At 36.4% G+C, this 22,349-nt stretch overlaps 1 protein-coding gene across 4 annotated transcripts in view; it reads left to right on the top strand.

The window, feature by feature from the left end:
* The window catches only part of PIEZO2 (piezo type mechanosensitive ion channel component 2), a 451,560-nt gene that overhangs the window by 268,740 nt on the left and 160,471 nt on the right, over positions 1 to 22,349 (top strand). For all 4 annotated transcript variants that reach the window (XM_032309673.1, XM_032309672.1, XM_032309670.1 and 1 more), the window contains exon 7: positions 447 to 660. In XM_032309673.1, the coding sequence (XP_032165564.1) occupies positions 447 to 660 (214 nt within the window). The remainder of the gene's footprint in view (positions 1 to 446; positions 661 to 22,349) is intronic.

Raw genomic sequence — 22,349 nt, 5'->3', positions numbered from 1 at the left:
TGTAATATTGATATGAATCCTACTTAACCAAAAAAAAGTGAGTTATTATAAAAAATGATATCAGGGAAAGTTGGAATAGACACACAAGTATTCCTGAAAAATTAGGGGGAAAAGTAGAAAGATGGAAGCAAGCAAGCAAATATGCTAAATTCTGTTCATATGAAAAATAGATATTTATTCTGCTCAAACATCATGGGAAGAACTTCATGATCTTCTATTTCTACTTATATTTACAAATATCATTTTATGTCTGAATTTGTTTCGCAACAAAAATAGCATAAGTTCTGATTTTATAAATAAAATGTGGTTCATACTTTGATAACTTGATCCATCCCTGGAAACACACAAAGGAAATGTACATAATCTCCCAAGAGTTACATTTCCTGAGTGGTAAATGCTTTTCCAGTTCTGTGCAGTGAGTCTTGACGATATCTCTTCTTCCTCAGGTATGATGTTGCCATCTTTGACCTCATCTGTATACTTCTTTGTATTTTTGGGTCTGTGCACCTGGTGGTCCTGGTGCCGAACGTTCGATCCATTGCTGTTCAGCTGTCTCTGTGTTCTGCTGGCTATTTTCACTGCGGGACACTTGATTGGGCTTTATTTATACCAGTTCCAGTTCTTTCAAGAAGCGGTTCCACCCAATGACTACTATGCAAGGTAAGAGAAACAATGAAGACATTTCAAGAGGAGCTAGCCTTTCTTCATGATTGTGTTTGAATTTGCAGGGGTTCTCAGTGCCATTTGATGTGCTCAGCAAAGGTTTGGCCGGGGGTGGGAGGATGCAATCCAGGGTTTTCAAGTTATTGAATGACAAAGTCTAGAAGGAAGTAGAAGATTTCTTCAGTGGAGGTGCTGCTAGGACATGGAGAGAGAGGAGAGGCTGCTGTTTGGTCTCAGCTGTGGAAAGAGATCCCAGAAGAACATTTTACATCAAAGATTAAAAAACATGCTAAAGAATCCAGCTGGAGGATGCTCTCACAGGCCAAACAGAGCATCAAATATCATATTGAATTGGTTGTAAAAATATGAAAATAAAAATGTATGAATTCATGCATTTTTCTCTCATGCATTTCTCTCTCTCTCGAGAGAGAGAGAGAGCTAATTTGTTTCAGTTGAAGACAACTGTTACTTACTTTGGAAAATGGGAATTAAATCCTTACTTTGGAAGATGGGAATTAAAGGTAAAGGATTTTACTTTGGAAAATGGGAATTAAAGGTAAAGGACCCAGCACTGACTTTGACTTTTTAGAAGGAACCCTAGGCGATTCTCAGTTGATGAGACAAAACCCACCTTTATAGGATAACGCCAGCTAATGAAAAGGGAAGGAATAATAAATTAGAAAATTACTGTTTCTCAGTTCTTAATGAAATATTGATTCTCATGGCAAACTGACACCATTACTTGCAAAGGTTGTTGGGCTAAAAGATGTTTGCAGAACGACAAGGTACAACCTCACTGATTATTTGCCAGTGGCAAAGGGAAAAATCAGACCTTTGTAATGGTGACCAATACCACAACAAGCTGATCAAACTCTTATAACCCAAAGTGGGATAGCTCAATATGAAGTATACAGCATCATAGTGTTAAACTTTTAGACCTAAGCCCCAATTTACGGTAATATATAAAATGATAGAAAAATAATGACAATCAGAGAAATCCAGAATGTGAATTCTGCAAGGCAAAGGACCCAATCTCCTAAAAACTCAGCATCATGAAAAGAAGTGTTTGTAGAGGCAGCGAGGGGAGAGACTGTTCTAGATTAAAGGAGAACTGGGGAAACCCAGCAAACTGATGGGAAGCCTGACTTTAGATTACATTCCTGTTCAACCACAGGTCTCTGAAAAATATTCTGAGGTTAACTGGGGGAAATATCAATGTTCATTGGTTATTAGCTGGTTGTATAGACCCGTTGTTAATTCTCAGGTGCATGATTGTTGTATAGGAAAATGTATGATTGGCATCGGGTTATCCTTGTCCTGTTTTAACTTTCTGTTTCCGTGGGAAAGTTTATAACCGGAAGTTACAGAAAAAATGAAGGGGGACAGAAATGATGGGAGAGCATGTGAGGGGGATGAAAGGAGTGCCAGCAGCCTTGTCTTTGATGTGTCTGGGAAGTGGTGTAAGAGTTTTTTGTCCTCTTGTTGAGAAATGAGAAACCTGCAGTTGAAAAGAACATGAGTGAATAGCATCCCGATGATACAGATTTGGTTTTCATGGACTAGTAAATATGAACCAGCAATGTGTGTGGGGACCCCCTCACCTTGCTTTTCTTGATTCATGCATAAAATCTGCCTGGTCTGTAGCTGTGACTACACAATGCGAGGCGGTGGGGGGGGGGGGGGAATCAAGTTCTAAAACCAAACAAGTTAGTTCTCTACACACTTACAAGCCAACTAATTCTAAACCCAGTTGGCATAACCTACAGGCTTAGCAAGTATAATTCAGTCTCTAAAGAGAAGAATCTTAGAGGCAAGTTACAACTGAAGAAGCATGGTTGGAAACAAGCTAAGTGCCCACTGACAGATGAATGATAAAAAAGCTGTAGTGTATATGTACATACATACATATATTTGTATATAAACATAATGAAATATTACTCAGCCTTAAAAAGGAAGGAAATCTTGCCTTTCATGGCAACATGATGAAACTTGGGGGCTTTATGCTAATGAAATAAGTCAGACTTGTCCGCTTATATATGGAATCTAAACTAAAGAGTCAACTCATAGAAACAGAGTAGGAAAGTGGTTGGGGTGTGTGTGTGTGTGTGTGACATGTTGGAAAGAAGGAAGACAGGCTTATAAAAGGATATAAACTCACTTACGAGGTGAAAAGACTATGAAGGTCTAATGTGTAGCAGGCTCACTATAGCTAATAGTATTGTGTTGTATATTGCATACTTGAAATTTGCTAAGAGAATAGATCCTAAGCATTCTCATTAAAAAAAAAAAAAAAGTATTTATGTGAGGTCATTGGTGTGTTAATTAACTTAGTTGAAGTAATCATTTCACAATATACACTTATACCAAATCATCACATTGTACACTTTAAATTTATTACAATTTAATGTATTGGTGATACCTGAGAAGCCTTGTTAATGGTGTAGATTTATATAATATTTATTTATTTAAGGCAGGAGCGAATAAATGCTAAATTTCAGTACAGACAGTAGTTCTAGACTAAATGTATCCTTTGGTTTCTTTTAGATGTTTAATTTTTGGATTATAGAACATGCATAGAAAAAATGTCTTGTGCTGTTGGAAGGGCTGACTTTTAGGGGGTGATTTAATTGGGAATGTAAATATCTTCTATAACCTGATAACACCCCCCCCCCCCCAGTTTAAGGATCTTTTCTGCCATCTAGAGACTGATGATGGGAAATACAGACGATATTCAGAACCACCTTGGAAGCACTTTTTGTATCAAAGATCAACGAATAGGGGTGCCTGGGTGGTTCAATGGTTAAAACCTCTGCCTTCTGCTTGGGTCATGGTCCCAGGGTCCTGGGATTGAGTCCCACATTGGGCTCTCTGCTCGGCAGGGAGCCTGCTTTCCCATCTCTCTCTGCCTACTTGTGATCTCTCTCTTTCTCTGTCAAATAAATAAATAAATAATCTTAAGAAAAAAAAAAGATAAACTAATAAGTATTTTAGATGTTGTCACAGTTCTTTTCAGAAGCATTTGTAATGCAAAAAGCCACCACAGGCAGACTTAAAAGAATAGCACAGTTCTCTTCCAGTAAAACTTTGTGGACACTGAAATTTGAATTTCATATTATTTTCACATTTCACAAATACTATTTTTGTTTTGATTTTTTCCAGTCACTCAAAAATATAAAAGCAAACAAAACAAAAAATGTGAAAACCATGGTTAGCTCATAAGCTGTACCCAAACAAGTGATAAACAAGGCTTGCCTACCTATGGTGTAGATAATAATAGTCCTAATGGGGTAATAAATAGCGTATTTACTGATCACTTGATCATCACAAAAAAATTATAATTATAATTTATTGCATGTAATAATAATCACATTGCATGTAATTATAATTACAATTTGTAGATCATCCTTTTAAATAGTTTAAAAGGTCCATTACTATAATCTCAAGAGACAAGTCATTAAAGGTTAATTTGCTTATTAGGGTATAACAGCTTGAGCTAAACAATGAAATATGAATGTAAATATAAATACACGGTCTTATTGTAGATTTCGCACTCACTTGTTATAACAAGACATTGCATCTTAGTCCTAAAAAGCTTGGAAATCAACGTATCTAAAGTAATAGTTTTTCAAAAAGCATAATTTCAATGCATTGTTATTAAACCCAGGTTCTGAGTCAGAAGAAAGCAAACTGGAAAGTGATTTAAAAAAAAAAAAAAAAAACTCATCTTCCGTGGCGCTTGTCAGGAATTTCATAACCACAGAGACTCTAGCACCTATATCCAGCTTCAGATGTGGCTGTTCTTAAAACAATCCAAGCCATATTTGTCTTCTCAAAAGCTTTCAAACATGCTCTCTGGTCAGAATTATCTTTATTTTTAGAAAAACTGAATTGATTTGTTTATCATTAGTCCAATGCATATTTGTTGATGATTATTTGGAAAAATATAATGGAGGATAAGGAGAATCACCTTTTAAAAATGTAATCCTAACCTCCAGAAATAAATACTATTTATTTCTGAGTCTGTATTCTCCCAGAACTTTTCCTAGGCATATATGTGCCTTTTTAAAACAAACTTTGAATCCTAAGGCACATACTGTTTTCTAAGGGTTGATCAAGCCAAATAGAAGTTCAGAGCAAATCCACATAGTTGTATGTAAGATCGCAAAGGTACCAGCCAACGTAGTCTGCTTAATAGGATAGAGCCCTATGACAACTGCTATTCTAAAATGTCCCTAACAAAAATGGTGAACTAAACAAAATATGGCTTTGCTAATGCAGTGTGGAAATCTCTTCCAAAGGTTTTATGTTTTCAAGGGAATTTCCATAGACAGCAAACACCTCATATTTTAGAAGACATGACGCAAGATTCAAAGTGATTTTCTGCATTAAAATTGCAGGTGTGCAGGGAAGGGAGGAGGTGAGGGCAGGTGGACCTGATTTGTTCTGCGTTTTCATGGACGAAAGGCTTTAACATGAGTTTGAATGCTATCAACTTCTACTTATTGGTGGCATGAATTAAAAGCCCACTGTTAGAGTTTGGCAGCATACTACTGACTAGTTTTCCTTGTGAAGGTGATACCTAAAGTAATTTTTAGTTGAACTCCTCGAAAAACCATCCCGACAAGAAGTGAATTCTTTGTCTATGAATCTTGAGTTATCTTGACAAAACAGGTAAAAGTTCCAATGTAGGCCAGTGGGGAAGATGTGACAGGAGACTACAATGCCAATTGTTTTCTTAATTACGATGGAGACACTTGGAGCATGGTTAATGGGCATTTTGTGTATGTTCCACGGTGGGATGAGTAAGGTCATTCTTTAAATTGTCTCTTCTGATCTTCAGCTGGCTTTCACTTCAACTCCTGAACGTTCTCAAGAAAACATTTGCAGGAGTTACTGTGGACATTGAACTTGTTTGTCCAAATTCAATTTCCTCATTTGCTGCCTTCTTCACTTTAAGATGTGGAGCCTGAACATAAAAGGGCGGGAAAGAATGAGAGATTTTTTGGACCATTTTCGGTGAAAGGAGGATTCTCTGTAAAATAAATAGACAACAGTTTGCCCTACGTTACCTTTTTTAGGTGCTATTTCAATAAATCATGATGATAAGAAAACACATTATGTTTAGTGAAGGAAATGCTTATGTTTCTTTCAGTGTTAAAACAACATAAAAGAGAAAAAGCAAAGCCTAGAACCCAGCATCATGAGTTAAGTCTTCTATGAAAAATGTTTAAAAAAAACAAACATTAAGAATACAATCTCATTGAGGAAGTGGTGATGCAACATGGGGGTTTAAGTGGGTAGGAGAAGAATAAATGAAAAAAGACGGGATTGGGAGGGAGACAAACCATAAGTGACTCTTAATCTCACAAAACAAACTGAGGGTTGCTGGGGGGAGGGGGGCTAGGAGAAGGGGGGTTGGATTATGGACATTGGGGAGGGTATGTGCTTTGGTGAGTTCTGTGAAGTGTGTAAACCTGGCGATTCACAGACCTGTATCCCTGGGGATATAAATATATTATAGGTTTATAAAAAATTTAAAAATTAAAAATTTAAAAATTTTCATACCTAGAATATTAAAAAAAGAATACAATCTCATTTATTATATTTACACTATCTTAATGCAAATCATAAAAGTATCAATAATATATACAAATAATAAAGGTCTCAATGCTGTATGTCTTTCTTCTGATTTGGGGAAGCCAGTGGGTCCTTTAGAAAAATAGAACAGTGTGATCAGTCTTTCTGTTAGGTCTGGTGCAGTTTGCTTTAAAAACTGTTCTATCATTCAGGTTCTTTAAAAGAATGTGCTTCGGCATCCCAGTCCCAGACAGCTATGGTATGCCTTTCCTGAGTTGGAATAATCTAAGGTTTACTTACAAAGACAGCCCAGAAAGACTAAATTGTTTTTAATGGAAACCAGTTGGCAAGAGTGTCATCTGAAAGCAGTCCATTTAGGGGAGGGGGGTGGGGAGGAAGGGTGGGAAATAAATGTAAAGCAGACCATTTTCATGGTTAGGAATGTAAATTCACCCAAAGAAGTTAACACTTTTCCCTTACCTCTTTGTTAAAAGATGGCACCGGCAGACATCTATAGAATTACAGAGTTGGTAGATGATACAATGATAACCAAACTATGGGTTTCATTTTGAAAAGACTCTTAGTGATGAAGTGCCTTGTTTTAATATCTCAAATAGAGTTCTCCTACACTTATCTAAAAGGTGAAAAATAGGGGCGCCTGGGTGGCTCAGTGGGTTAAAGCTTCTGCCTTCTGCTCAGGTCATGATCCCAAGGTCCTGGGATCGAGCCCTGCATTGGGCTCTCTGCTCAGCAGGGAGCCTGATCCCTCCTCTCTCTGTCTGCCTTTCTGCCTGCTTGAGATCTCTCTCTCTCTCTGTCAAATAAATAAATAACATCTTAAAAAAATAAAAAAATAAAAGGTGAAAAATAGAAGCCAAAAGAGAACTTGACTTTCCACGAATAGGTGCAAAATCAAGAGAATGTAAATCCTTGAGCCCCTGAGTCCAGTTGGGTAATTTGCCATATCTTGGGGTCACTTAGTGGGTGACATACGTGGGTGCATTGGAGACCCAGGATCCCTGGGAAACAGGGTGCCCTGCTCACAGAAGGAAACCTTGCGTGGCCTTGTGTACAAAGCAGCGCCTGCTTCTGACCAGGGGGACAAGCCTTGGCACAGAATGTCTATCTAACCTAAGGACCTAAAACTTCCCAACCTCACTTTCCAGAATTTCAGCCTTGATTAAATGTTATGCACCAAATTTCTCACCTTTTGCTCATTGAGAGCGCCTCCCAGGAAGGGTCTCCTTTCCATTTTCATGGAAAATCTGCTCTCTTCTCTGTGCGAACTAGACAGTGGCTGATGCAGTCCCATTCTTTCGGGGTCATATATACCAGAGCGGTTCCCCTTCCTACATGCTGCAAGAGGGAAGGGCTTTTCTGCCCCAGTGCTGTCCCTGTTATCAAGGAGAAAATGGGGCTCCACTCTCTTATAACATGATAGATACTGAGAAGATTGTGGTAATGCTTGCAAACTCATTCTCTGGAGTCCGACACCTTGGGACTGAAATCTTGTCCCTGCTACTTTCTAGACAGAGCATCCAGTTACCACATTACCTCATGCTCTGGGCTTGGGTTTCCCTCTCTACAAAATATGGATGAGAATAGTTGTCTCCAAGAAGAGTGATGTATTAAATGGGAGAATACTCACCAAATGCTGGGCCATATGGGGTGTGCACTTAAAAGGACCTGATTTTAGTGTTGTAGACATCATAGTAACGCACATAAAATAGTTTTCTTATTCAAACGAAATTCCCCATATCTGACACCATAGCCATCTAGCACCTTAAACGCAGTTCCCTGAGAATATTAAGTTACTCTGGCCTTTGTGCCGTTTCCTTCACTGGAAATGTCTTATCCTCATGCCACTACTTCCTACTCTTTCCTCAAAACCTAGCACATGCACCTTCTGGAAACTGCTGGAACCTTCCATGTTTCCTTCTGTGAGGCACAAAAATGATCTTCTGGACAATTACTCTACACACACTTGCTTCCATGTACTTGCTGCCCTTGATCATAATGATCGTCTGTGAATGTGTCTCCCTGCTAAAGGTTTGGGTTTGGGTGGCCTGGGTACTCTCGGGCTCTAACACTGCTGATCACACTGCTTTCAGGAACTCCCCGTTCAATCTGTTTTCTGCTCTTTCTCCTACAACGCTTGGATTTCTTCTCCTTGTGCCCCCAAATCAAGTAAAACTTGTTTAGGCTTTTCCTGAAGTCCAAGTCACAGTTAGGCCACTGGCTAGGATACGTATGGGAAAATTATTTCCCAGAGAGGTCACTGTAATTTCAATGCCCCCACGACAGTCCCACTGTGCTGCTCCATGGTACCTGTCCCCAGGTAGGGAATGTCAAGTTCAGTGAGAAACTAAGGAGGCTACAGTACATGTGGGTCCTTACTTGTGTTGGCAAATGTTTAGTTTTTGCTAGAGAAAAAAAATGATGGTTTTACATTTATTTATTTAAAAAATTCAAAAATAGCTTTATCCCAGATGGTTACAGTTAACGTGGTTCATGTAGACAGTAGCTTTCACTTTTGAAGAAACTGGAGATTTCTGTTCATACTCAATGTTTCTCAGGGACCCGGTTCCTCTCTTATTTTTGAGAGACTTTGGTTTATGGTTTTTAATTTCTCTGGACTTTGTCTTCAAAATGGGAGAGCCATGGTGAATATTGATGAGATGATATGTACGAGGGTCAGCCCAGGCCTGGCAATCAGAAGGTGATTAAGAAAGGTTAGTTCTACTTTTCCTTGTAGTTTTTTGTGTAGAGGGAGTACACAGTATGATTTTTTTTTTCTGTGTTAATGAGAAATATTTAACATACATCACTGTATACATTTAAGGCATACAGCATGGTGTGATTTATATAGATTATAAAGTGATTACAACAATAGGTTCAGCAAACATCCTTCTTCTCATGCAGATAAACAGAAAAGACAGAAGAAAAGAAAAAAAGTGAAAAAAATGTTCTCTTTGTGAGGAGAACTCTTAGGATTTACTCTCTTAGCAACTTTGCTATGTATCACATGGCACTGTTAGCTGTGGTCATCAGGCTTTGCATTATATCCCTAGTATTTATTTATCCTATAACTGGACGTTTGTATCTTTGGACCACCTTCCTCCAGTTCCCCTTCCTCACCTCCCCACATCCGGTAACCACACGTCTGATCTTTTTTTTTTTTCTCTATATGAATTTGGGTTTTTGTTGGTTAGTTGGTTGGTTTTAGATTCCATAGGTAAGTGAGATCATATAGTACTTGTCTTTGTCTGACACATTTCACTTAGCATAATGCTTTCAAGGTCCATCTATGTTGTCGAAATGATAGTATTAAAAAAGAAGAAAATGATAGGATTTCCTTGTTTTTATGGCAGAATAATACTCCATTGTGTTTATATCCCACAACTTTATCCATTCATTAGTTGATGGACACTTAGGTGGTTTCCATGTCTTGGCTACTATAAATAATGTAGCTGTGAACATGGCGTACAGATATCTTTCCCAGTAAGGTATCTTTCTGTACCTTTGGATATACATTCTCAGAAGTGGATTTGTTGGATTATATGGTAGTCCTTTTTTTAATTTTTTGAGGATCCTCCATACTGTTTTCCATAGTGGCTGCACCAATTCACAATTTAGCAACACAAGCTTGCCTTTTCTCCACATTGATAACAGTATTTGTTATCTCTTGTCTTTTTTGTTGATGGCCATTCTAACAAGTGTTAGGTGATACCACATTGTGGTTTTAATTTGCATTTCCCCAATGACCAGGGATTTTGAGCATCTTTTTACAGGCCTGTTGACCTTTCATGTACCTTTATTAGAGAAATGTCTATTCAGGTTCTTTGCCCATTTTTAAATTGGGCTATTTGCTTTTTGGCTTTTGAGTTGTAGGAGTTCCTTATATGTTTTGGATATTAAGCCCTTATCAGATGTATGGTTTGCAACTATTTTTTTTTCACATTCCATAGGTTGTCTTTTCACATTGTTGATAATATATTTTGTTGTCCAAAAGCTTTTTAGTTTGATGTAGTCCCACTTATTTACCTTTTATTTTGTTCCTTGTGCTTTAGATGTTATGTCCAAAGAAGCATTACCAAGTCTCATGACCAGGAGCTTTGTTCTTGTTTTCTTCTAGAAGTTTCATGGTTCAGGTCCTAAATTGAACTCTTCAATTCATTTTGAGTTAATTTTTGTGAGTGGTGTAAGATGAGCATCTAGCTTCATTCTTTTACATATGAATATCCAGTTTTCCCAGCACCATTTATTGAAGGCACTGTCTTTTTTCCGCTGAGTATTCCTGGCTCCCTTTTCAAATATTAGTTGACTCTGCATGCTTGGGTTTATTTCAGGACTCTCAGTTCTGTTCCCTTGTCCATTTCTATGCCATTCATGCTGTTTTGATGACTATAGATTTACAGTATAGCTTGAAATCAGGAAGTATGATAGCTCCTGCTTTGTTTTTCCTTTCTTAGGATTTCTTTTGTTGTTTGGGGTTTTTTTTTCTTTTTGTGGTTATATATACATTTTAAGAGTGTTTTATCTACTTCTGTAAAAAATTCTATCGGTATCTTGAGAGAGATTGCGTTGAATCATAGATGGCTTTTAGTAGTATTGACATTTTAACAATATTCTTCTGACCCATGAATGTAAGATATCTTTCTACTTATTTGTTTCTGTTTGCATATCTTTCATCAATGTCCTATAGCTTTCAACAAGAGATCTTATACTCCTTAATTAAATTTGTTCCTAGTATTTTATTATTTTTGATGCTATCATAAATGGGATCAATTTCTTTTTCTTTCTTTTCTTTCAGAAAATTAGTTGTTAGTGTATAGAAACATTACTGGGTTTTGTATATTAATTTGTGTCCTGCAGCTTTACTGAATTCATTATTTGTATCTGACATTTTTTTCATTGAGTCTTTAGGATTTCTCTATAAATCAGTCTTTAGGGTTTTCTATGTATTCCATATATATACACACATATATAAATATAAATAATTTATTTATATATGTTTCTCTGTAATATAATAAGTAGAGATAATTTTATTTCTTCTTTACCAATTGTGATGTATTTTATTTATTTATCTTGCCTGATTGCTGTAGCTAGGACTTCCAGGACTATGTCAAATAGGTGTGGTCAGAGTGGGCACCTTGTCTTGTTTCCAATCTAAGAGGAAAAGCTTTCAAACTTTCATTATGGAGTATGATATTAGATGTGAGTTTGTCACATATGGCCTATATTATGTTGAAATATGTTCTTTTCATGCCTAATTTTCTAAGAGTTTTTATCATGAATGGATGTTAAATTTTGCCAAATGCTTTTTCTGTGTCTATTGAAATGATCATGTGGTTAATTTCTTTCATTCTATTAATATGATGTATAACAATGATTGATTTGAATATGTTGAACCATCTTTGCATCCCTGGGAGAAATCCTATTTGATCATAGTAAATGATCTCTCAGTGCCACTAAATTCAGTTTGTTAGTATTTTATTGAGAATTTTTAAATCAGTATTCATCAGAGATAATGACCTATAGTTTTCTTTTCTCATAGTTTCCTTTTCTGTTTTGTTTTCTTTTCTTGTAGTGTCCTTTTCTGATTTTGGTATCAGGATAATGTTGGCTTTATAAAATGAATTTGAAAGTATTCCCTCCTCTTTGGTTTTTTTGGAAGAGTTTAAGAAGGATTGGTGTTCATTCTTCTTCAAATGTTTGGTAAAATTCACCAGTGAAGCCATCTGGTCCTGGACTTTTGTTTGTTAAGAGAGTTTTGTACGAATTGAATTTCCTTATGATGTCTATTCAGATTTTTTTTATTTCTTCCTGATTCCCTCTTGGTAATTTGTATGTTTCTACCAGCTTTTCCATTGCTTCTAGGTTGTCCATTTGTTAGTGTGTAATTGTTTGTAGTGGCCTCTTATGATTCTTTGATTTCCTATGTTATTAATTGTAATGTCTTCTTTTTCATTTAAAATTGTGTTGATTTGGGTCGATTTATTTATTTACTTATTTATTTGAAAGATGGAATGAGAGAGTGAGAGGGAAGACAATCAGAGGGAGAAGCAGGCAGGGAGGCCAATGTGGGTCTCGATCCTGAGACTCCAGGATCATGACCTGAGCAGAAGACAGCTGCTTAACCAACTGATCCACGAAGGCACCTCAGTTTGAGTCCTTTCTCATCTTTCCTTGTTTAGTCTAGGTAAAGGTGTGTAAATTTTGTTTATCTTTTCAAAGAACCAACTTTTAGTTTGGTTAACCTTTTCTATTGTTTTTAAATTTTTCATTTATTTCTGTTTCGATCTTTATTATTTCCTTTCTTCTGCTAGCTTTGAGATCCATTTGTTCTTCTCTTCCCTGTTCCTTAAGGCTGACGTCAAGTTAGGTTGCTTATTTGGGACCTTTCTTGCCTTTTAAAGTATGCTTTTATTGCTATGAACTTCCTTCTTAGAACTGTTTTTGCTGCACTCACATGTTTTGGGATGTTGTTTTCAAGAAACTTTTCTTATTTCCTCTTTAATTTCTTAATTTCTTCCTTCATCCACTGTTTGTTCAAGAGAGTGTTGCTTAATTTCCATGTATTCATGTATTTTCCAGTTTTCCTCTTGTTGATTTCTAGTTTTATGTCATTGTGGTCAGAGAAGATACTTGGTATGATTTCAGTCTTCTTAAATTTTCTAAGACTTGTTTTGTGGTCTAACATATGGTCTTCCTAGATAATGTTCCATTTGCACTTGAGAAGAATATTTTTTCTGCTTTTGTTGAATGGACTCTTTAGTATATGCCTATTAGGTCCATTTGATCTATAGTGTTGTTCAAATATGCTGTTTCCTTATTGATTCTTTGACTGGATAATCTATTCATTATTGGGAGTGAGATACTATTAGTCAGGGACTTTGGTATCTCACCAAAGTGAGATATTTGTATTACTGTTTACTTCTCCTTTTAGCTCTGTTACTTTTGCTATGTATATGTAAATGCTCTAAAGTTGGGTTCATAAATATTTACTATTATTACATCTTCTTCTTGATGGATTGGCAATTTTATCATTATATAATGACATTTTTCTCTTTTTACCATTTTTTAAAAATTTTATTTATTTATTAGTCAGAGAGAGAGAGAGAGAACACAAGCAGAGGTATTGGCAGAGAGAGAGGGAGAAGCAGGCTCCTTGTTGGGCAAGGAGCCCTATGAAGGACTAAATTCCCAGACCCTGGGACCATGATCTGAGCCAAAGGCAGATGTTTAACCCACGGAGCCACCCAGGCATTCCTCTTTTTACCATTTTCAAAGTCTGTTTTATCTGACATAAGTTTAGCTACCCTTCCATTTTATTGTGCTTTCTGGTTTTTGGTTATCATTTGCTTGAAATGTCTTTTTCCATTCCTTCACTCTCAGTGTGCCCTTAAGACTCAGGTCAGTGTCCTACACGTAGCACATTGTTAGATCTTGTTTTTAATGTATTCAGTCATTCTTAGTCTTTCCATTAGCATATTTAATCTGTTTATGTTTAAAGTCATTACTGATAGGTGAAGATTTACTATTGTCATTTTGTTCAAGCTCTGAGGATCAGTATGATTGGCGTGTGCCTCTAGCAGACAACAGTGAAACAAGACTGTTGACTTGGTTCCCTACCTCAGTAAGACTGTATCATAGGCTCTGCATTTGCCTGGATCCTCTGGTCAGGCTTACTAGTCAGGAGTGCATTTTATGTTTAGTAGTAGAAAAGGCCATGAATTAGCTTCCCTACCCTGGCAGGGCTAAGTCCCTAAGTCCCTAAGTCTTTAAGCTGGGACTTAGTACCTTCATAGCTCATTGTTTAGGGACCCAAATCAAGCCAGCATGCATTGAATTCTCATTTTAGGTGAAGCCATTAGTTTTGCTCTTTCATTGGGGGAAGCCATGGTCTGTGCTCTGTGTTCAAGTACCTCGTACATAGGGTCTTTGAATGGGCTACACAGCTTTCCATATGCTCTGATTACTTTCCTTGGTCAGACAGGGTGAAGTCTGTTTAGTGATGAGTAGGACTGCAAATTAATTCTCTGTTCAGGTGCAGCTAGAAATGTAGCTCTGATACCAGTGAAGCTCTTTCTTGTCTTAACTCAAGTTAATCCACACCCTGTGATCTTTGGTTGAACAGGGCCATGGGTTTTGTTTGGGAAACTGTTGGCTTTTTCTGCCCTTAACTGGAGAGCCACTGGGCGTCACAGCTTCCATGAACTGTGGCCAAGCCTCCTGGTGAGAAGGGGCTGGAAGACACTCCACAGGTGGTGTGACAACAATTCCACTCCTTACATGGGCATGGGCAAACTGGGCTTTAGGGGCAGCAAAGCTCTTCCTTTGAGGGTTCCTATCAGACAGACCTGTACCCCACCAAGTTCCCTGGTCAGAGTATGCCCCTGACAAGGTTCTGCAACTGAGCAAAACTGCTGATTGGGACTGCTAGCTGGGCATGGCAGGTCTGAACTCGACCTGCCAGGATCTGTGTGCTGGTGGTTGTGAGCCTTTCCTCCCTTCATTAGACTCCGATTCCCAGTGATCAAGCCCCACAGATTCCCCTGCAATCCCTTTGGGGTGAGATCTGAGTAAGGGCATGACCCTAATACTGGGAGGCACTGTTGTCCATCCCCTGCCCCTGCCAGTTTTTGTGTTGTTGGGTTTTTTTCCCTTCCTGGAGGAATTGGAGGCTCAGGGGGACCTCACCATGTAGTACTGCACTGCCCTGGGGAAAGGGCAATGCAGGCAATTGTAGCTACTTCTCTTACCCTTCTAGTGTAGTCTGTCTTGGTCTCTGTGGTACAGGAGCACTTCAGCCTCAACTCCATGTTCTAGGATTCTCTCACTGGTGTCTTGTTTTGAATAGTTATTAGTTGTTCTTCTTATGAGGGAGAGTGAGGTTAGGAATGACCTATTTCAACACCTTGGTGAGATTGTGATTTTTTTCAAATTAAATAAATTATTATATGTAAGAGTTAGTAAGTAATCATGTTTTTCTCTATTTGCTGATTTCCAACTTGCATGGCATCTACTAGTTTAGTAGAAACTATTCTAATAACTCTTTTTATCTTCCCATAAAAGTCTCATCACCATCACTGTATTACTGACAACAAAAAAAAACAGTCCTGGCTCTGGGAAAATTTAACAGTATTTATTTCTGTTTCTTGATGTCCGCCCTATAAAACAAAACACATTCCATAGGCACACCTAAGTTGAAATTATGTATATATGTATATATAATAGCAATAATACCTTCCCATAGTTCTGCTGTGAATATTAAATGAGTTAGTATTTGTAAAAACTGGTTCCTAGCACATAGAAAGAACTATAAAGAGGTTTTATTAAATAAACTTATAAATAAGTTGTCTAACAATAGGGATTCAAACCTTTGATCAAAACTTCAATAACTATATATAGCTATAATCTTTTTATTTATTTTATTTGTAAACTTTGAGCTCAAACAACAATTTTGGTTTTGGCCAAAAGAATTGTAAGTGCTTGCTTCATGACTTACAAGTAGCTTTTATTTTTGGTACATGACTTTGTACAAGATACTTTGTTTGCTGCTCTGCACTTCTTTTCTAATTTTGATAATAATTGTAGGAGGTAGATACTGTTATTTCTATGCACATTTTTTTCAAAGACAAAACTGAGACTTACAGAGGTTGAGTCACATATCAAGGCCACAGGTCTATTAAGGGACAGAGCCAGGATTTTAACCCGATTCTGTCTGACTCTGAAGCTTATAACCCTATTTGCTATGTTGAGCATCACAACCTCCGTAAATAGTAATGTTTCTACTGCCTTCCTAGAATAGTGATGAAGAATGCTTTGTACTACCAGGCTCCAAAATGACTTTTGGGTGACCCAGTATTTGCACTTTCTTACCCTCTCTGAGGTCCAGGGTCTGCAGTTTGAGCCCATATGTAGGACATCTATAGCCATAACAATGTGAGGTAGCCTGTTGGTCTGGACTTAATGAAGGTGGACTGAGCTAGTCCTGGACACATAACCTTTACATCTGGGCATGGAGCAGTGTTAGAGGATTCGCCTAGCAACCTAAAGGCAGAACCGACATCTAGTTTATCATTGTGTTCTCTTAGTATCTGGAGCCATGCCTAGCATGCCACAAGCTCCAGTGAACACTTGTTCGGTAAAAAAAAAAAAAAAAAAAAAAAAAAAAAAGACTCATTTTACATTTAATCTTTCAGAATGTAAGATGGGTAAAGATGTAGTTTGCAGTTACATTTTTTTTTCTAAATTTACTTCAAATATTTGGTATTAATGAACATATTATAAACCATGTCTGGATGGTACATTTTCAACTTTAAAAATTAACAGGAAAATAAAGATGGTAGAATTTCTTGTAAGAGAAAGATGAACTGTTCCTTCAAGTTATGATAACAGCTTATGAAAAATTAAATCTAAAGTGCTCTTTTGAGAAAGGGCGTTTTGGAACAAAGCAGTATTTAGTTATTAAGCTTTTTATTGGGAAGTGTGGCCATCTTGTTTATTGGAATTAGGAGTCTCCTCATGGTCTGGGTTTTCATTAATTGCAACAACACTTCATTAATTTTTTTAGTTTGATTATAAATAAGCTGATTCAGCTGACTCTTGAAGTATTTTGAGAATAAATATAATGAATAATATTGCCTCATAACTTCTTGGCTTATTAATGTTCCGAATGTTGCTTATGCGGTAATTTTTGCAGTTGGGTCTTCTTTCTAGTTCTATGCAACTCCAAGTTCAAGTATAAGAGAGGAGCTCTGAAAATGACCTAAGAGGGCTTTGATTTTCTCCTCAGAGTTTCTCTAAGGAGGCTTTTTACTGAGAAGATTGGCAAAGGTTTTTATAACCATGCTAGTTAATTATTAGTGAAAGAGTGTGATTGTTTCCTTGACATATTATTGGTATGTAATAAATTGCGTGTATTTAGCACAATCTGATAAGTTTTAACATAAACCTACCCATGAAACCATTGCCACAAGCAAGATAATGAACATATCCAACAAACCCACATTTCCTCATACCCTTTGTAATTTTTCTCTCCTGTCCTTTATCCTCTTCCCATCCCTCCCCAGATAACCACTGATGTGCTGTTTATAACTATGTGAGTGTACATATTCTAGGATTTGTATAAATGGAATCATACAGTATGTACTGATTATGATTATGATTATGATTTCTCTATTGGCTCTGAGACAGGGAGTAGTAGATCTGGCTTATTTCCCTATGCCTGATCATTTTGAAATGCAACGACATTCAATTCTATATTCTCACTAACTCTTAGTGTGGTCTATTTTCTTTTTTAAATTTTAGGCATTTTAACAAGTATGTACTGGTAATTTATTGTGGGTTTAATTTAATTTTCATTTTCCTAATGACTGAAGAGCCTGAGAATCTTTTCGTGAGCTGATTTTACATTCGTGTGCCTTTTTGATGAAGTGTGTATTAAAATATTACGCCCACTTTTTAAAAACATAAGAACTGTTTGTTTTCTTGGAAACGAGTTCTAAGAGGTGTTTAGAAAATCAAGATACAAGCCATCTATTATTTATCACATTTATGTTTTGGAAAATATTTCCCCAGTCTATAATTTTTAAGAGTAGAATTTTTACTTTTGGTGAAGCATCCTTTATTGTTCTTTTATGAATCATGCTTTTGGTGTGTAGTCAAAAAATATTTGCCAAACCCAAATACACAAACCCAAATTCTATATTTTCATCTAGATGTTTTATGGACTTTTTTTGCCTGTGATTTCAAATAGTTTTGTCGTCACTTATTTAAATAACTATCCTTTCTACACAGAACTGCCTTTGTGCTTTGTTAAAAATCAAATATCCATGTATTGTGGCTACATGTATACATGAACTCTATTCTGTACCATTGATTTGTTCGTTCCCCACTGGGGATACATTGAAGGACCTTCAGTGGTTGCCTGAAACTGAGGATAGTACTGGGAACCATATATATATATATATATATATATTTTTTTTTTTTTTAAGATTTTATTTATTTTTCAGAGACAGAGGGAGAGAGCGCGAGCGAGCACAGGCAGACAGAGAGGCAGGCAGAGGCAGAGGGAGAAGCAGGCTCCCCGCCGAGCAAGGAGCCCGATGTGGGACTCGATCCCAGGACCCCGGGATCATGACCCGAGCCGAAGGCAGCTGCCCAACCAACTGAGCCACCCAGGCGTCTTTTTTTTAACTTATTCCTTACTTATATACCAAAAGTAAAGTTTAATTTCTAAATTAGGCATAGTAAGAGATTAACAACTATGATAAAATAGAACAGTTATAACAATGTACTGTAATAAAAACTACATGAAGGTGGTGTCTCTCTCTCTCAAAATGTCTTACTGTACCCACCGTTCTTATTCTTAAGGTGATGTGATGAGATGAGGTGAGGTGAATGAGGTAGGCTGGTGATACAGTGTTAGGCTATGGTTTACCTTCTAATGATACATCAGAGAGAGGATCAGTGACTTCTGCACCACAGTTGACTACAGGTAACTGACAAACTGCAGAAAGTATTAAACCAGTTTGTCAACTTCTTCAGCAAAGCCTGCTGGGATTGTGGTTGGAATTGCATCGAATCTGCATAATCTTTTGGGTATGTTATGTCTTCTGATGGATGAGTATGTTATAGCTCTCGATTTATTTAGGTCTTTCTAAATTTCTCTTAATAGTGCTTTTTAATATTTAATTCACAGGTTTTGCACATCTCTTGTCAGAGTTCTCCCCTAAGTATTTCATGATTTTAATTTTTATTTCTAATTTTCATTGCTGGCTTATAAAAATGCAATTGATTTCTATGTATTGAACTTGTATCCTGCCACCTTACTAAGCACGTGTGTTTGTTCTACAAGATTCTTTTTACTGATTGCATCAGGTTTTCTACCATGTCATCAGGTAGTTTGCCTTTATCCTTTTTAGTCTGGATGCCTTTTATTTATTTTTCTTGTTTTATCACATGTGCTAACAGCTCAATATTGAATTAAAGTGGTGAGAATGGACAGCCTTGTCTTGCTCTCCCTCTTTGGAGGAAAGCTTTCAGTCTTTCATCATTAAGTATGATGGTGATTGTAGGTTTTTTATAGATGCTTTTTATCAGATTGACAAAAATCCCCATCTATTCTTAGTTTTCTGGAAATTTTTATCCACTATCCACATTAGATTTTGCCAGATGCTTTGTCTATATCTATTGAAATCATCTTTTTCAAAAAATTTTTACCTAGTCAGTTAATATGATGAATAGATTTTTTTTTTAACATTAAACCATCCTGGTATTCTTAGGATAAATCTCACTTGGTCAAGCAGCAATATTTTTTTATGTATTTTTGAATTTGAATTGATAAAATTTTGTTTAGAATTTTTATATCCGTGTTTCATTACAGATAGTGGCCAGACATTTTCTTTTATTGGGGTGTGTTTGGTTTGGGCCTGGGGTAATGTTTGCCTGTTAGATTGACTTGGGTTCTATTTTCTGTTTTTCAATGATCTGGAAGAGTTGGTTTAGAATTTTTTATTATTTCGTCTGTAAGTGTTTGGTAGAATTCACTGGTAAAACTATATGGGCTTGAAGTTTCTTTTGTAGGAAAATCTTCAACCACAAATGTAATTTCTTTAATAGATATAAACTGCTCATGTTATTTCTTCTGGAATGAGTTTTGGTATTTCGTGTCTTTCAAGGAATTTGTCTATGAATGTACGATGTCAACTTTATTGGCATCAAGTTGTTAATAATATTTATTTTTCTTTGAATATCTGTAGAATCTGTAGTGGTATTATTTAATTTATCCCAGAAATTAGTCATTTATGCCTTCTCTTTTTTTCTCCTGGTGAGTCTAGCTAGATGTTATAAATTGTCAATGTTATCTCAAAGTACCAGCCCTTGTTTTTTCCCCTATTGTTATTCTATTTTCTATACATTGATTGCAACTCAGATGTTTTTAGTTTCCTTTATTCTACTTCCTTTTTGTTTAATTGACTTAATTAAATTAAACTTTGGGCTTAGTACACTCTTCTTTTTATTTATCATATCTATTGCTGTTCCAAAGATGGAAATTGAGGTTATTAATTTTATATCTTTCTTCTTTTCTAATATAGGCATTCAGAAATTTTTAATTAAATTGAGATCTAAATTTCCATCTAAATACTATTGCAACAACATCTTACAAACTTTTATATGGTATATATTTTTTAAATTAAGATTTTATTTGTTTGAGGGAGAGAGAGGGCACAAGCAGGCACAAGAGGGCACAAGCTGCCCCAAGAGGGGCAGAGGGAGAGAGAGAAGCAGACTTCCTGTTGAGTGGGGTGCCTGATGTGGGGTTTGATCCCAGGACTCTGGGATCAGGACCTAAGCCAAAGGCAGATGCTTACCTGACTGAGCCACCAGGTGTCTCTTAAAAAAAAACATATTTGAGTATAGTTGACACATAATGTTTATATTAGTTTTAAGTGTACAACATAGTGACTCAGCAATTTTTATATTACAGTGCTCACCACAAGTGTAGCTTCCATGTTTCATTTTTCATTCTGCTCAAAAATATTTTTTAATTTCCATTTGACTTTCTTCTGTGATCCATTGGCTATTTATATATGTATTTGGTTTCCAATTATTTGGAGATTTTACAGGGATGTTTCTCTTTTTATTTTAATTTACTTCCATTGTTGTCAGAGAATATGATTTGTTTCCTAATCCAGAATATGGTCTATTTTTATAAATTTTCCATACAGAATTGTAACAACTTTGCCTTTAAAATCACATAGAATATTTTAAAAGTGCCATTATAAACCAAAGTTAAAATACCACTAGCTTTTACATTTGTCCATTTATTTACCTTTACTGGAGGTCTTTATTTCTTCATATGGCTCCAAGTTGCTATCTAACATCATACCATTTCATCCTGTGGGACCCCTTTTAACACTTGTTGCAGGTCAGGCCTACTGGTGATGAACTTTTTCAGTTTTTGTTTATCTTAATTTATCTTTATTTCTCCCTCGTTTTTGAAGGATAGTTTTGCCAGATATAGAATTCTTAGGTGACAGTTGTTTTCTTTTAGCATTTTGAATATATCAACCCACTGCCTTCTGGACTCTAAGGTTTCTGATGAGAAATTAGCTGATAATCTTTCTGAGGATTGCATGTACGTGATGAATCACTTCTCTCTTGTTGCTTTCAAGATTCTTTTTTTGGCTTTTGACAGTTTGATTATAATTTGTCTCAGTGGGCATCTTTTCAAGTTTATAAGCTTCTTGAAGATCCATGTCTTTCATTGCATTTGGGAAGTGTTCAGCCATTATCTCTTCAGATATTATCTTTGCCCCTTTCTCTTTCTCTGTTGTGAGTCCCACAATGCATTTGTTGGTCCTCTTCAGTGAGGTCCTACAGGTCCCTTAGGCTGTATTCATTACACTTCATTATTTTTTCTTCCTATTCTTCAAACTCAATAATTTCGATTGTCCTAGCTTTAAGTTTACTTAATCTTCTGTCCTCTCAAGTCTGCTTTTGAACCCTTCAAGTATAATTTTCATTTTAGTTATTGTACTTTTTAACTTCATAATTTCTTTTTGATTCCTTTTATAATTTCTCTTTATGAGTATCATTATTTTATTCATATATCATTTTCTTGCCTTTGTTTCTGTCTTTGTTTAGCTCTTTGGATATCTTTAAGACAGTTTTTAAAAAGCCTTTGTCTGGGGGTGCCTGGGTGGCTGAGTCATTTAGGCGACTGGCTGCCTTCGGCTCAGGTCATGATCCCAGAGTCCCAGAATAAAGCCCCACACTGGGCTCTCTGCTCAGCAGGGAGTCTGCTTCTCCCTCTCCCTCTGCTCTTCCCCCTGCTCATGCTCTCTCTCTCTCTTTCACTCATTCTCTCTCATATAAATAAATTTTTGAAAATCCTTAAAAAATACAAATAAAAATAAAAAGCCTTTGTTTAGTAAGACCAATGCTTGCAATATTTTCAAAAATGATTTCTTTCAATTTCTTTTATTCATTTGAATAGGTAATACTTCCCTGTTTCTTTATATGGCTTGTGATATTTTGTTGAAAATTGGGCATTTGAATCTTATAATGTGATAACTCTGGAAATAATTACCAGGATT

This window comes from Mustela erminea, chromosome 13 (genome assembly GCF_009829155.1).
Source record: "Mustela erminea isolate mMusErm1 chromosome 13, mMusErm1.Pri, whole genome shotgun sequence".
In the NCBI taxonomy this organism is placed as follows: Eukaryota; Metazoa; Chordata; class Mammalia; order Carnivora; family Mustelidae; genus Mustela; species Mustela erminea.
The sequence above is the reverse complement of the archived record's forward strand: the minus strand, read 5'-3'. Positions and strand labels throughout refer to the sequence as shown.